Here is a 15415-nt window from a genome sequence, read left to right as displayed (position 1 = left end):
CGTAGCTTTACTGTTGTAGAAGTCAAAATAAAATTGAGAGCCCTAAATTCTTATTACTTGGCCAAACTTGTGTAGAAGGAAAAGGTAAAATAAAAGTCTTCGGCAGGAATATAAGACACAAATATATTTTTTTTTGCGTTACTATTTCATTCATCAAATATAAACATACCTTGATTATACTATTCTAGTGAGATCCTCATAGATAAACAAAAACATTTACTTAAAAAATTACAAGGTCGAAATGTCAGGGAACTTGTGAGAGTAATATGTGAAAAATATAAACTTTTATGACAAAAAAAATCTGGACACAATTTAAGAATCACCCAATTGCGTCGAGGAATCATCTGTATTTTTGCTTGTTTCATTACCTCCTCGCTTCTTTTTTGTCCTTTGTATTCTGTAGCAATTTGTTAGATCTGAAAATAAAGATAACTTGCGTCGTCACGGATGTCGATTTATAGGTTTTAGGGAGTGCAGAATTCGAAAACGATGATCATTTTAGAATCCAAGATGGCGGCTACGTATTTTGTCATAAAAGTGGAATCCAAAATAGTCATCATTTTCGAAATCTGCGCCCCCTAAAACCTATAAAACGACATCCATGACGACTTTTATGACATAGTGCATGGCCGCCATCTCGGAATCCAAAATAGTCATCATTTTCGAAATCTGCGCCCCCTAAAACCTATAAAACGATATCCATGACGACTTTTATGACATAGTGCATTGCCGCCATTTTTAAATTGAAAATGTTATCATTTTCGAAATCTGCGCCCCCCAAAACCTATAAAACGACACCCATGACGACTTTTATGACATAGTGCATGGCCGCCATTTTGGATTCCAAAATGGTCATCATTTTCGAAAGCGGGGCCCCCTAAAACCTATAAAACGACATACATGACGACTTTTATGACATAGTGCATGGCCGCCATCTTGGAATCCAAAATGGTCATCATTTTCGAAATCTGCGCCCTCTAAAACCTATAAAACGACACCCATGACGACTTTTATGACATAGTGCATGGCCGCCGTTTTGGAATCCAAAATGGTTATCATTTTCTAAATCTGCGCCCCCCAAAACCTATAAAACGACACCCATGACGACTTTTATGACATAGTGCATGGCCGCCATTTTGGAATCCAAAATGGTTATCATTTTCTAAATCTGCGCCCCCCAAAACCTATAAAACGACACCCATGACGACTTTTATGACATAGTGCATGGCCGCCATTTTGGATTCCAAAATGGTCATCATTTTCGAAAGCGGGGCCCCCTAAAACCTATAAAACGACATACATGACGACTTTTATGACATAGTGCATGGCCGCCGTTTTGGAATCCAAAATGGTTATCATTTTCTAAATCTGCGCCCCCCAAAACCTATAAAACGACACCCATGACGACTTTTATGACATAGTGCATGGCCGCCATTTTGGATTCCAAAATGGTCATCATTTTCGAAAGCGGGGCCCCCTAAAACCTATAAAACGACATACATGACGACTTTTATGACATAGTGCATGGCCGCCATCTTGGAATCCAAAATGGTCATCATTTTCGAAATCTGCGCCCTCTAAAACCTATAAAACGACACCCATGACGACTTTTATGACATAGTGCATGGCCACCATTTTGGAATCCAAAATGGTTATCATTTTCTAAATCTGCGCCCCCCCAAAACCTATAAAACGACACCCATGACGACTTTTATGACATAGTGCATGGCCGCCATTTTGGAATCCAAAATGGTTATCATTTTCTAAATCTGCGCCCCCCAAAACCTATAAAACGACACCCATGACGACTTTTATGACATAGTGCATGGCCGCCATTTTGGATTCCAAAATGGTCATCATTTTCAAAATTGGGGCCCCCTAAAACGTATAAAACGACATCCATGACGACTTTTATGACACAGTGCATGGCCGCCATTTCGGATTCCAAAATGATCATTATTTTCGAAATCGGCACTCCCTAAAACCTATATATCGACACCCATCTCGACTTTTATGACAAAGTGTTTTGCTACCATCTGCATGCAAGACATTTCTATTATTTTTACGTACAAAACGGGCCCCCCGTCCACTTTCAATCGAGATTTAATCGATAATTTATTCGATTAATATTCAGATTAATTCAATTTCAATCTATGTTAGGTCGACTAAACTAATCGCGATTAAAATTTGAGAATTAACTTTTTTTATTCCATTAATTAGTCGAATAAACAGTTAATCGATTAATGCCCATCTCTGACCACGGCATTTTTACACTTTGAGAATATCTGAAAACAAATCAACACAAGGAGCCATTTTGCAAATCCAGTAACTTTGTTATTACTTTTGACAGCGCGTGTCATGTGTCAACACAGAGTCGACACAAAGTCGAAACATTGCAACTACTTTGTGACTGCAATATTTCTCAGCCTTAAACCATATTTATACATCATAATTAACAAGTTTGGTAGTATGTAAAGCGTTATTTCTGTTATTTAAGTATAGTATACGCATCGAAGTACTAAAAATGCTTCAAATAATATAGTTATGAACACAGGCACTGAGAAGTAAACAATTTCATTTCCGGCTAAACTACAACAATGTGGTGGCGCGTTGATTATATTACACTTAGTTTATCAAATCACTCGAGCAGTTTAATTCCCCATAATAATTTAAGTCATATTGTAATATAAATGCAAACAATATATAATTACGTCTTGTAATCCGTTTAAGAGATGGCGTATTAATGTCACTTATTTTTATTTAAGTATTTTTCCATCTGACAGTTTCCATTTGACAGGAACAAAATGAACGAATGAACGAATGATTTTGGCATAAAGTAGTCGCAAACCCGAAACAATGTGTGCACACGGCGACCACACTTTATGTCACTTTGTGTCATGTGTCGACCCTTCCCCATTTCTGGTAACTGTGTCGACACGGCGACGACTCTGCGACTGGAATTGTGACCGAAACAGACGGTGTCGACACAAGATGTGTCAACACCGCGTCGTAACGGCGACTGGAAATGGTTGTATGGGAAGTATTAATAAATGTCTAAGTTTTAGTACAAGTAGGGTAACTGCGTCAGTTTGCCGTCCAGTACCTGTTTCCGTCCAGTTGGCGGAGTTGCTACAAAGAATTGCGTATAATTTGAATATAAACCTAACTTACCGCACAATTTTGGACTTATTGTAAGTCAGCTTTTAAAAGAAAAAATATTTTAGTAGAACTGGAATTCATGAGTACCAAATCATAACTGACATCTTTGTCACTCAAACAAGTTTGATCAAGATCGGCTTACTTTATATTTCGTCAACTTTACCTTTGTTTCCAAAACCTGTGAATTTTAACTGTCATATACAATACAGGCGGCGTAGCACGGTCGCGTTTTTATCGCTTGTCACCATGCCTGTCACGTTCTAACAAGTATGTTAGTGCAAAAGGGACGCGCATAGTGATAGTCGATAAAAATGGAACCGTGCTGCGCCCGGTCTTCCAAAATTATTTTTTCGTAACAGAACAGTATCTAGATGCTGCTCTCACCGATCTGTTCAAAAATATACATACTGTATACAATTAATACATAAATGTAATGGTACTTAATGAGAAGGAATACTGTTTCGACGAATCAGATACTCTCAGTAAAATCTATAGGTAGATGACGCCATAGCTGTTGATAAATATTAAATGACTTTATGATCTCTATACGCTTTAATAACTCTATGTGAGCTAATGTGAAAAAAAAAAACACAACGACAGTGAAGAACGGAATTCTTAAGGGGTCATCCATTAATTACGTCACACGAATTTCTAGGTTTTTTTACCCCTCCCCCCTCCTTGTCACACTTGGTCACATTTGGCAAACCCCTCCCCCCCTGGTGTGACGTCACATTTCTTCAACGAAATCGGCAATTTTTCATTTAATATTATATCAAAATATTTTTGACAAAAGAAATATTAGTAATTTTATAACCCAAACCTGATTAAGAAATAAAATTAAACGAATTAAAACGATTATCGTTTAAAAAAATTGTTATTTAAATGTATATTAGCGTATAAAATAATTTAAATACATTTTCGGTTACTGATGAAGTTAAAGTGACGTCACAAAGTTTGTGACTCCTCCTCCCCCTTGTCACAACATGTCACATTTTCTTGACCCCCTCCCTCCCCCTAAACGTGTGATGTAATTAATGGATGACCCCTAATTTAAATTTGTACTGATAAACTCCAATAATAAATATGATTCTTACTGAGCACACTGCGATAGTCTATTGGTTGGAAAGCCCGTTCAAAATTTAAACTTATTTGCTTTATTACAAGGTTGCATTTTGCAGATCTTTTACTCTCTCATACTTATAGTAGGCTATTCAGAAAAAAATGAAATATCTCACAAAAGTAAGTAAGTAGAATTAAACTTTGTATCAAAGACATAAGTCATAAATTTCAATGCCAAAGTTTTAAGTAAGGATCTTTCTCACTAAAACTACTTCCTAATATGAATGACCAGTGTAAGCATCAGTTAGCTAGCCCTAAGCAACCAAAGATCAGGCTGCAGTTTAAAAACTAATAAAGATAGAGTTAACCTGATAATTTTCCCGCCGTCTCCATACTTGTTTTAGTTGGATATTGACTGGTCAGCTGCCTGTTAGCTATAGTTTTCGCGAAAATCGACAGGACAGAGGTGAAAAATTTTGTATGAAAACTTGCAACTTTAAATGCATTTTTTATCGAAACTATTGCATTCTAAAATGAAGTCAAAATCAGTCCATCGACTCAATTTTTTGCAAGCTTTCTAATGGTACCTCACACGATTCTTACAATTGAAAATAAAATTCAGCCTAACCCTCTAACCCCCTAAATTTACCCCTAAAATCAGAAATAAGCAGTTTCGACTTATTCACAGTGTTAGTGATAGTACTTGCCATAACTATTCCAAATTTCAGGTACCTACATCAAACGGTCTTTGAGAAAAACGCATTTAACCGATTTGCAAGACCGAAGTGATCCCATAAGAGCACCGTGAACAAAGTTTTGTACGGTGCTCTAAAAATAAACAAAAGAAAAGAGTAGAAACATAAATAAATAAAACATAGATAAATACTTGTATAGTGTAAAAGAAAATGTAAAAATGTATACGTCAGGAATAATAGTATTTTATACAATCGTGATATAATAGAGAGTTTTTCAGTCGAGTACCGTGTTTAGGCAACGAAGCTTGCTGAGTTGCCTAAGTAAGGTACGAGATTGAAAAGCTTGATTATATCACTATTGTATACAATACTTTTTCTACTAGTCAACAAAGATAATACTTTAAACTAGTAAAATCATACAAACAAACCAAACCAAAAGTATACTGACTAAGATTAGCGAGCAGCCGCGATACCTTCATACTGGTACGCGACCCGGCCACCGCGCCCCGCGCCCTATGGCGGGCTGGTCAACGACACCTTCTCGTAACTCATGAGGCCCTGGTACTTGTTCCGTGCTAAATTAAATTTTTAGACAGTTGTTTTCTCGATTTTGGCCACCGTAGCCTATGGAGACTAACAAGCAACACTAAGTGGTTTTCGTAGTCAATGGATGTTGCTATATTAAGGGTGTCACATGCGCGTTTCTGATTTATGAACCAATTGTTTCTACTATACAACCTAAAATAATTAATTTGAGCTATGGTTTTGTTTCGTCCTCTTGATCGCGGCGAGCTGTGATTGGTCAATTTCATTTTAGTTGACTAAACTGTATCGAAATGAATATTATAGTTGAGTTGGGAGCCCATACATTAAAAATACCCAATTGCAGTTTGGTATAAGAAATCTTAATTCAAGAATTACAGTCGACTAGTAGAAAAAGGCTATTTCAATTCAATTCTAAGATGAATGTGCATATAATTACCAAGATCCTCACCTTGGGCGTGGAGGGCGCGTCGGGGAAGGGCGGCGCGGGGTCGCGCGCGTGCGCGTGCTTCAGCGGCGGCAGGCGCTCCTCCGCCACCGGCGACACTGGCCTCTCTACAAATATACATAAAAGTTACATTCGCTTGCACACACAGTTCAAAATCCATAAGACATTGGTCTTCGAGTAGTCACATTTTATGGGAAGGGAGCACTTTATAAAACACTGCACACAGTACAAAGTCTTGTACACAAAATCCACCTATCACATTCTCCCATTGGACCCATATTCCATTCACACAACTTTACTATGTCCAATAACGCTTACGAGTTTCGTTTGAAATCGTCGTTGGTAACTGGGCGTTTTCTAAAATAGATTCTTTCCAGATTCTTTCAAATCTGGACATTCTTGGGCTTATTCTACTCAGAATCGACAGCATTCTCCATCCTTTCATTAAAAAAAGACGTCCCAAAATGTCCATTCCATTACGTCACGTTTTATTATTAGAAAATTTTTCACTTGTATGGACGTGACGTAGTGGTTTGTACAATTTTCATACAAATTTTTGGGACAAGTTTTTTTATTATCAGGATTGAATATGCTAGTGATTCTGAGTTGAAAGAACCCAAAAACACCAGGCTCTGTGAGAATCGGTTTTTTTTTTAAAACGCCCAACTACAGAATACTTAAGGTCAGAAGTAGCGCGTCGATTTTGAGCATCGTATTTGGACAGACGTGTACTACTTAGTAAGAAAATAATTTAGAAACTTTGAGAGAATTTTTATACTCTCATCGCCATATTACGGACCAAAGCCCATCATACAGTTGAGAGATCACAGCGAATCTCATATTCCTGCAACGCATAAACGCAAGAGCCTCGTACTCCATAAATTAGTCTTCCTAAGGGAGCCATCAAAAATTCAACAAACCTTTTTCCTCATCATGTGTGCCGTTCGTCCCATTAGTCCCGTTGCTGTGACCATTCATGCCGTTGTGTCCATTAACCCCGTTCCCGTTGACCCCATGAACCCCATTCTCCTGTGTCTCATCGGAGTCCGCGTCGCTGGCGGCCGTGTCGAAGCCCAGCCCGACAATGGCGCGCGGGATGTCGGCGTCGTCTTTGAGCCAGGGGTGCTCCAGGCACTCTTCCACTGTAAGACGACCCCTGGAAAAGAATCACCGTTAGATATGAATCCTAGAACACGAAACAACTGAGAGTTGTGTACCGTATACAGCAGTATGTTACATATTTATTTTTGATAAAAAGGGCAGAAATATTGAAAATCAGAATATATTTTCGGAATAAAAGTGCATAGTCGCCTGTGCGTGTCCCGCCGAATATGTACCTTGGGAGGCTAATCTGGCCTCCTGAGCCACATTCTAAAGGTGATAACAGAGCAGTAAACTCACTTAGGATCCACGACAAGTGTGTCCCTGATAAACTGCATGGCCCTCTGCGAGACTCCTCTGAACAAGTCCCTCGGGAAGCTGAGCTGGCACTGCGCAATGTTCAGGTAGGTCTCCTGCTTGAGGAAGATGACTAGGCAATGCTCCTGGGATTGAGATTGTATGGGGAGTCCTGGGAATTCTCGGTTCCGGGACGGATTTTAGAAAACCAGTACCGGAACCACATCCTAAAGGTGATAACGGAGCAGTAAACTCACTTAGGATCCACGACAAGTGTGTCCCTGATGAACTGCATGGCCGTCTGCGAGAGCCCGCGGAACAAGTCCCTGGGGAATTTGAGCTGGCGCTGCGCAATGTTCAGGTAGGTATCCTGCTTCAGATACCATGAAAAAAGACTCACTTAGGATCCACGACAAGTGTGTCCCTGATGAACTGCATGGCCGTCTGCGAGACCCCGCGGAACAGGTCCCTGGGGAAATTGAGCTGGCGCTGCGCAATGTTCAGGTAGGTCTCCTGCTTCAGATACCATGAAAAAAGACTCAGGATCCACGACAAGTGTGTCCCTGATGAACTGCATGGCCCTCTGCGAGACTTCTCTGAACAAGTCCCTCGGGAAACTGAGCTGGCACTGCGCGATGTTCAGGTAGGTCTCCTGCTTGAGATACCATGAAAAAAGACAAGTAAACTCACTTAGGATCCACGACAAGTGTGTCCCTGATGAACTGCATGGCCCTCTGCGAAACTCCTCTGAACAAGTCCCTCGGGAAGCTGAGCTGGCACTGCGCGATGTTCAGGTAGGTCTCCTGCTTGGTCTCGCCCGCGAAGGGCGAGTAGCCGCTGACGAGCACGTAGGCCAGCACGCCCACCGACCACATGTCGGCGGCTAGGGACAGCGGCTCGTACGACAGGATTTCTGGTGCTGGAAAGATAAGGAAACTGCATTAAAACTGCAACTTGTAATAAAACTGCAGAATTATTATAGACATTTACTGAGATAACTGATGTATGGCTTGCGCATCTTTTTGGTTATCACCCAAAATAAATTGGATTTCTTAATTTGAAAGAGTTAAGGAGACAAAAACGAATGGCGTGAGAGCAAAATAGATCGTAGCAGAAGCAAAAGAGCACACCGCTTGAGTTGTTTTAGTTTTATTGGCTAGTTATATGGCGCCCGCTCAAGTGGCTATACTGGCTATCTGTCAAACATTGTGTCACATTAAATGTGGAATAATAATTCATACAAACAATTTGGGCCTACGAAAGCCCTCATTTTGCCACGGTGTGTTTATATATTCTTATCGATGTTAGTTACGCACGTAGAATACAGCTAATACGGGTTGCAATGCAACAGCAGCATAAAATAAAAGATATGTGCTGCATTAGGCACAAAACATTACATTAAGTGCATTCCTGCACGATTGTTTCAACAAAAGACGTTAAGAGGAGTGCAATAAAACTGATAAACTCGTAAAATTGTCTAATCAGAGCAGGCACGCGTGAACTTTCTACCCCAGAAATTTACAGACTTATTAATAACTCCATCTAGACTAGATTGTATGTCGCAATCGCGTGCGACCGCCGCGTAACTCAGCGAGACGTCGTCATCGAGAAATGTAATTAAGAAGTGTAATTGGAGCAAGATTTGTCCCCAACAGGGTAGAATTGATGGCTGGATGGAATTGTATTGATTTTCGAATTGAAAGTTCGTTTGGTGAAGTGATAGTGGCAATATAATTGAAATATATTTGCATTTGGACAAGCAATAATTCAATATCCTGGCTTTCTAAAAGCTACATAAAGGTAACAAACAATAATCTAAGGCAAGATCTGTCGTCGTTTGAACGAAATAACAGGAAGGCATATCCGAACAAATGGGAAACTACTTAAAGATTACGGTTCTTTTGTATGTAAATATCCGAATCATAAACCTAAAGAACTTCATAACCTTTTAGATCATCATAACTTACCAACATAATCCCTCGTACCCAAAATCTCTCTAACATGCGCTCCGGGCTGTATAGCCCGACTGATTCCGAAGTCGCAAATAATTAGCTCTTCTCCCCCTCCAGTGAGCAGCAGGTTCTGTGGTTTCAAGTCCAAGTGTGCGATGCGGCGTGCGTGTAGATGTGCCAGGCCTTCCAGGACGTGGCGGAGCGCCCGGCGCGCGGCGCCTTCGGAGAGACGCTCCTCTTCGTCTAGGAGACGCTGGAGCTCGCCGCCTACGCATAGCTCCAGGACTATGGCCACTTCGGAACGGGTCTCGTAGACCTGGAAGTGTTGAATGGTAGTTTAGTGATGGGCGTTTAGGAATTAAGGCGTTGGCAAAGACTGAATAGTTACAACTGCTAGGAGCAACTCGATGTCGTCGAGAATAATGTCATGTTCTTTCAAACGACAAACCACCAACAGTGACCAACACAAGCTTACTAAAAACAAACCACGGATTAAGGCTTGTTCACCACGTTTGCTGATTCAGATGATCTTGTACAGTGTAGGTACAGGAAAGTATGGAAGGATGATCCTCGCGAGTGCAACCCGCGCACAGCGCTAAGACGGTGACCTCATGTTGTATCTCCCTGGAACTGTCAGTTGTGTGTCTTCGTTGGACAAACTTGTATCTAAACAGATGAAGGATCCTTACCTCATGCAATCTGATGACGCGCGTGCATCCCGCGCACAGCAATAAGACAGCAACCTCCAGTTGTATGTTGACAGTTCCCTGGATCTGTCAGCAGCGCGTATTCGTTTGCAGTTGATCTGGGACACGTCACGTCAACGGGTCGAAATGTCCCTTACCTCATGTAGTCTGACGACGCGCGTGCATCCGGCGCACAGCGCTAGAACAGCGACCTCATGTTGTATCTCCCTGGAGCTGTCGGCGGCGCGTCTCCGTTTGCGGATGAACTTGGCTGCGTACTCCTCGCCGGAGACCAGGTGCCGGATCTTGCGGACTGATGCGAACTTGCCCCTGCAAAAGAAGGTTAGGTTAGCATTCGTTTTTAAAGAGAAATAAAGGTTAAGTGACTTCGCTTCCATAAAAAAAAACTGCCTGCGCCAATTCTGGAAATACCCAGAGAATCCAGCAAATTACAATATCGAATCTTTAATAACTCATAGAAATGATCACGTGACTTTCGTCCGCATCTATCATCCCGATAGTTTTTATTACTTTTTGATTGGCGTTTGTCGATAAAAGCCGAGCCGAGCCGAGCCGAGCCGAGCCGAGGCGAGGCAAACAGTGGATACGATTCTAAAATTTAAAGAGTAAAAGTATTTAAAAATTATTCTACTCATGAATGACTCAAATTGAAAATCATAAGTACCTACTAGTTTACTTGACACATCTATCGGCACGTTTATATTACTAGTAACAACCACTACTGTAACCAGCCATTCCACGAACTGACACGTTAAATTTTCAACACATAATTTAACACTAAATTCTGGGCATGTTCCCGACATTCTAATTACCGCAGTTACGTGTATAATGCGGTTTCCGTTTGATTCATTTGCCAAACATTTAACCCAGTTGCATAATATTATATCCCAATTTAAATGAAACTATGTACACGAACCATATTATTATCAGCCTCTGGCATATTTATTGCGAATACATATAACAAAGTTGCGTTACATTGATTGAATTTATGTAAGGAAAGTATTTGGAGTTTATCGGGTATTGACATATTTATTCCGACTTGTATAATATTTATATTTCAATTTACGTTCCAAACCATATTAGTGATCGACATATTTATTTTATTATACTAACAGCAACTTTTAACTGAAAATGATCTTTATGTCTTTGAAATAAAGTCGATGTATTATCAGTTGATGATAGTAATTTATATAGCTCATTTCAGCTCAAACCAGCATTCCAATAGCCTTAATAAAACGCGACCCCGCTCGGGAAATCGTTCCAATTAAAGACCGAGAAATGTTTAGAATATCGGCGCGTGAGTCACCCGCCTAAAATGGAGATAAACAATCCACCCCAACATGGCGACACTGCCCTTGCGATATACGCAACTTACACGAGCAATATCATAAATATCTAGACATATATACACCTTATTGGCTTTGAAATACGGTCTATTATTATGTACATATTTATGACGGCCAATACTGCGTTCTTCATTAAGATCGCTTTAAAAATAAAGGTCGTAAGTGCCAGCAAATTAGTATGAAATCGAGACGTTTTCGAATAAACAGGGTGGTAGGAAATGAGGCTGGCCAAAGGACGCTGGACTAGTTTATGCGGTGCTTTATCGCTAAGTAATTGAATTATAAGGGCATATGGAGCGTTGTAGATCATTTTCTAGTAGTTTAATGGAAATTAACTAATTAACTAGCGAGAGATTATTTGCTGGTATACTTTGGTGCATGCATGCATCCGGATAGGTGGGCTAACATAGCCACCAAGTGGATGCCGGTAAAGAAGTGGGGGGGGGGGGGGGGGTAGGCCCAGGAAGAAATGGCGAGAAGACTTTGACACCTTCCTTTACAACTGGCCGGAGGAAGCGCAAAATCGGGAGTTATGGAGAACCAGTGGAGAGGCCTTTGCCCAGCAGTGGGACACTCAAATAGGCTAAGAAAAAAAATACTTTGGTGTGCTTGGAAAAGACAATGCGAGCAGTTGATAAGGATTCTTACAAATTTTGGTACATTCTATGAAAATATGACGTTTATAATAACACTCCTCGCTTGGTTCTATTCAAATCAGTGCAAAGTTAACGTAGACGAACTCTAACGAGTTGTTTACGCGGTAGAGAGGCTACTGAAATATAAATGACGGTTTCTATTTTAAATTACAAATGGTCGGTTTCAAATTACCTATCTAATCTACCTCGCCTAGTTTACCTAGTTTAGGACGTCTGCGCCGGCGCCGGCGCCGGCGCAGCGCCGCGGGCAGCTGTCAACGCGCGTGCGCGGGGAATGCGGAGAAAAGTGGAAACTTCGCCACCGGGACAAATCAACCCAGCCGACGAATGTGACGGCTCGAAATTGGACTTGGGGACAAATGGACACGCGACTAAAATTATTTACACTCTGTACGAGTATTCATAGAAGTTTGTTTCTATAATAAAAAATAATATGTTTCTATATTCTTGTACATATATGTACTTTAACTATGTATTGGTGAAAAAGCCGTTTGCCGTTATTCATAGGCGTGTGTCAAATCTAACAAATCGTTGATAATCGTTTCATATTTACATTTCCGTTCGCTAGAAAGTGACAAAATTTTACAGAGGTTTTTAAGAGGTTGCTAAGTTTTTTGAATAAGTAAGGTTGACATAGGCGCACACCTCACTGAAGATGATTAGGTTTATTAAATTTAAATTAGACAACAGAAGCATAATCGAAGAAGTAAACATGTTCAAAAACTAACTCGACTCCTTTTTTGTGTAGTGTTTTTTCCCTCTTGGAAAGTTGGATAAAAATAAGTGAGTTAAGTAGCCAGGTTGTATAATCGAATCAATTGATGAAGTCAATACTTTCAATTAGAAGGACATAAACATACATACACATACTGTAAAAAAACATTCCCTAAATCTAGTAATAGTGATAAATATTAAATAAAAAACATTAGCAAAATAATACCTAGGCACTAGAACCTACAAAATACTTCACTTTGATAAGGTAACTCCATCTACACAAAGAATGTAAAACTATAGACATAACTGCGGTTAAACAACACTCGACGAACTTAAATAAGTAAGTGGGGTTTACCACGTGTACGGTAAAGAGGCCAATGCCAGCGCGGGGGCGTACAAGTACAATGGAACCCCAGTCACCCCGAAACCCCGCAACCCCGTGCCGGTTTACTGACCCAGTCACCGCCCTCGGTTACGTAAGGGTAGTTGTGTTTAACGTCTGTAGGCTGATGTTAATGTGTAGTAATGTGAAGTAGAGTGCTTTCGAATGATTCCAACACTAGACTTAGATTTATTGAGAAGTATTTTATTGTTAGGTACTTGAGATGTAAATCGGGATAACTCGCTGTCACTTTCAGAGCACTTTTTATGCAATCGTCCCGTCTGTACAACGATTTGATATCATTATATATTATTAACATCATATTCAGCTGTTTTGAGTCTTAGAAGAGCGTCCTGTACCCTCTTCCCCACGCTAGCCTAAGAAAGTTATTGAATTATAATCGTTACTTTATCTCTACTCCCTAATAGCCCGTCTGTTACCTCGTCACGCTTAAACCGCCGAACCGATTTAGATGAAGTTTGGTATGGACATAGTTTGAGGTCCGGGGAAGGACATAGGATAGTTTTTATCAATCATCATCATCCGACAAAGTCGCGGGCAGAAGCTGGTATATTATATGTATATTCTACAGCGGTAATCCCACTGATAGTATAATTGGTTTGAGCCGTTTGACAAGACTTCGTCAATATTAACTGAACCCTGATTCTAACCATAACGGCCCGCCCTTCATACAAAATCGATAGACTGCTGCCCTAGAATTTTGTAGGCCACGAGACCCGGATGTGGTAAAAAGGGATTGTTCAAAGGTAACGCGGGATCAGAGTTCGTATAAAAGGGTGAGGAGTTAAAGTTGGTTCAGGGCCAGTGATTATGGCCTCAATGAACACCTACACATAAAAAAATATAATTGGAATTTTTTTTACCGTTGCTACTACTAGGTAATATGTTACATGTTTGAAGTGTTTGAACTACCTATTAAACGAACGGACTACTACAAAGTTAAGTAGATAAAACAAAGTAAAATCCTGGGTAAAAGCTGTCATATCACCAATTTTGTCCTTATTCGTAACTTGATTTTGCAACATTGTAAAGGAATACCTACCTAAAAACATTGCAGATTTCTAAGACTCGATGCACAAGAAACAACAGATTCGCATGCATCTCTGAACCGGATTTTTGCTTGAGTACACGGACAACGTCAAAATTATGAACACATTTATCGCCTTATCACAATGGAATAAGGTATAATACTGTAGACATATCTTTGAAGTTATACATGTTAATGCCCCAGGCGGCATGCCGCCTGCCAGAACCGCCAAAATTCGGCGAATCGCTAGCACCTGCTTGCCATCTGCTGGCCAATTCCAAACCGAATCTCGCCGTTATCCTGCTTACACCTATCATATCTACAAAGGACAGAAGACATGACTGCTACAGTTTTCGGGATGACTAACTCTGAATAGGGCCGTACCGGTTTTTTTCTCTGGAGCGGCCGGCAACAGTAGGGATGCTGTTTATTCTCAATTGTGCCGCTCGCGATATTCCGAGTTTTTTTTATGAACGCCATGCAATCATTCAAGTTCGTTTGTGAACCAGTCGAACATATATGTATCTTGAATTCTGGATGCAAAAATGTGAATGGATTGTGGTTTTATAAAGGTTTTCCGCGAACATTGATTTTTGGCAAGAGCGCCTTACAATATTTTTCTACTCTAGGGAGTAACAAAACACAAAACTACTGTCAAAGCACACTCGTATATCGAAATAATTCATCTCCTGCACATAGCTAGAAAATTTGCTTTAAGTAATAAATATAATAGGTCAATCTTAAACAAATGACCTAGCCCCACAGTAAGCAAAATAAGGCTTGTTTTGTGGGTACCAAATGACGATATTTATATAAATACATTGAAAACATCCATAACTCAGGAACTCCGTAATTAACACACAAATAAATACCTGTACCAGGATTTGAACCGCGGACCTCCTACTTCGTACTAGTTCTACTTCCGACTAGGCTAGGAGGCCTTATTTTAGCGTAAACATAAACGAAAGATAACAAACAACACTTACAATGAAATAGTTCCGAGATCTTCAATTGCGTCAGTTCCGTCATCACAATACAGGACCTTATCAAACAATCGTTACCTAAGCCTAAATCTCGGCCAGAATTTGCAACAGCTTACCTAACATAATTGCATTGCGTACTGATACGTCCAAAGCGTTTATCGAATTGCAAAAAATGCTATTATAGATTACTGCTTTTTATTCGTTATTTTATAATTGAGAAATGCTATAAACCGTGTTTAAATGGAACACTTCACTTTTGAATTCTAAAACGTCGTTAGTAACCATTGATTTTATAGAGACTTATCTTCTTTTCGTTATCAGATAT

The 15415-nt window shown here is 40.1% G+C and overlaps 1 protein-coding gene across 1 annotated transcript in view; it reads right to left on the bottom strand.

Annotated features, from left to right (window-relative positions):
• The window catches only part of LOC134793032 (death-associated protein kinase related), a 341430-nt gene that overhangs the window by 9411 nt on the left and 316604 nt on the right, over positions 1-15415 (bottom strand). Inside the window, exons 2-6 of the mRNA XM_063764559.1 lie at positions 10099-10270; positions 9270-9570; positions 7993-8221; positions 6825-7060; positions 5908-6011 (exon numbers count right to left, since the gene is read on the bottom strand). Coding sequence (XP_063620629.1) covers positions 5908-6011; positions 6825-7060; positions 7993-8221; positions 9270-9570; positions 10099-10270 — 1042 coding nt within the window. The remainder of the gene's footprint in view (positions 1-5907; positions 6012-6824; positions 7061-7992; positions 8222-9269; positions 9571-10098; positions 10271-15415) is intronic.

The sequence above is a fragment of the Cydia splendana genome, chromosome 8 (genome assembly GCF_910591565.1).
Source record: "Cydia splendana chromosome 8, ilCydSple1.2, whole genome shotgun sequence".
Classification (NCBI taxonomy): Eukaryota; Metazoa; Arthropoda; class Insecta; order Lepidoptera; family Tortricidae; genus Cydia; species Cydia splendana.
The sequence above is the reverse complement of the archived record's forward strand: the minus strand, read 5'-3'. Positions and strand labels throughout refer to the sequence as shown.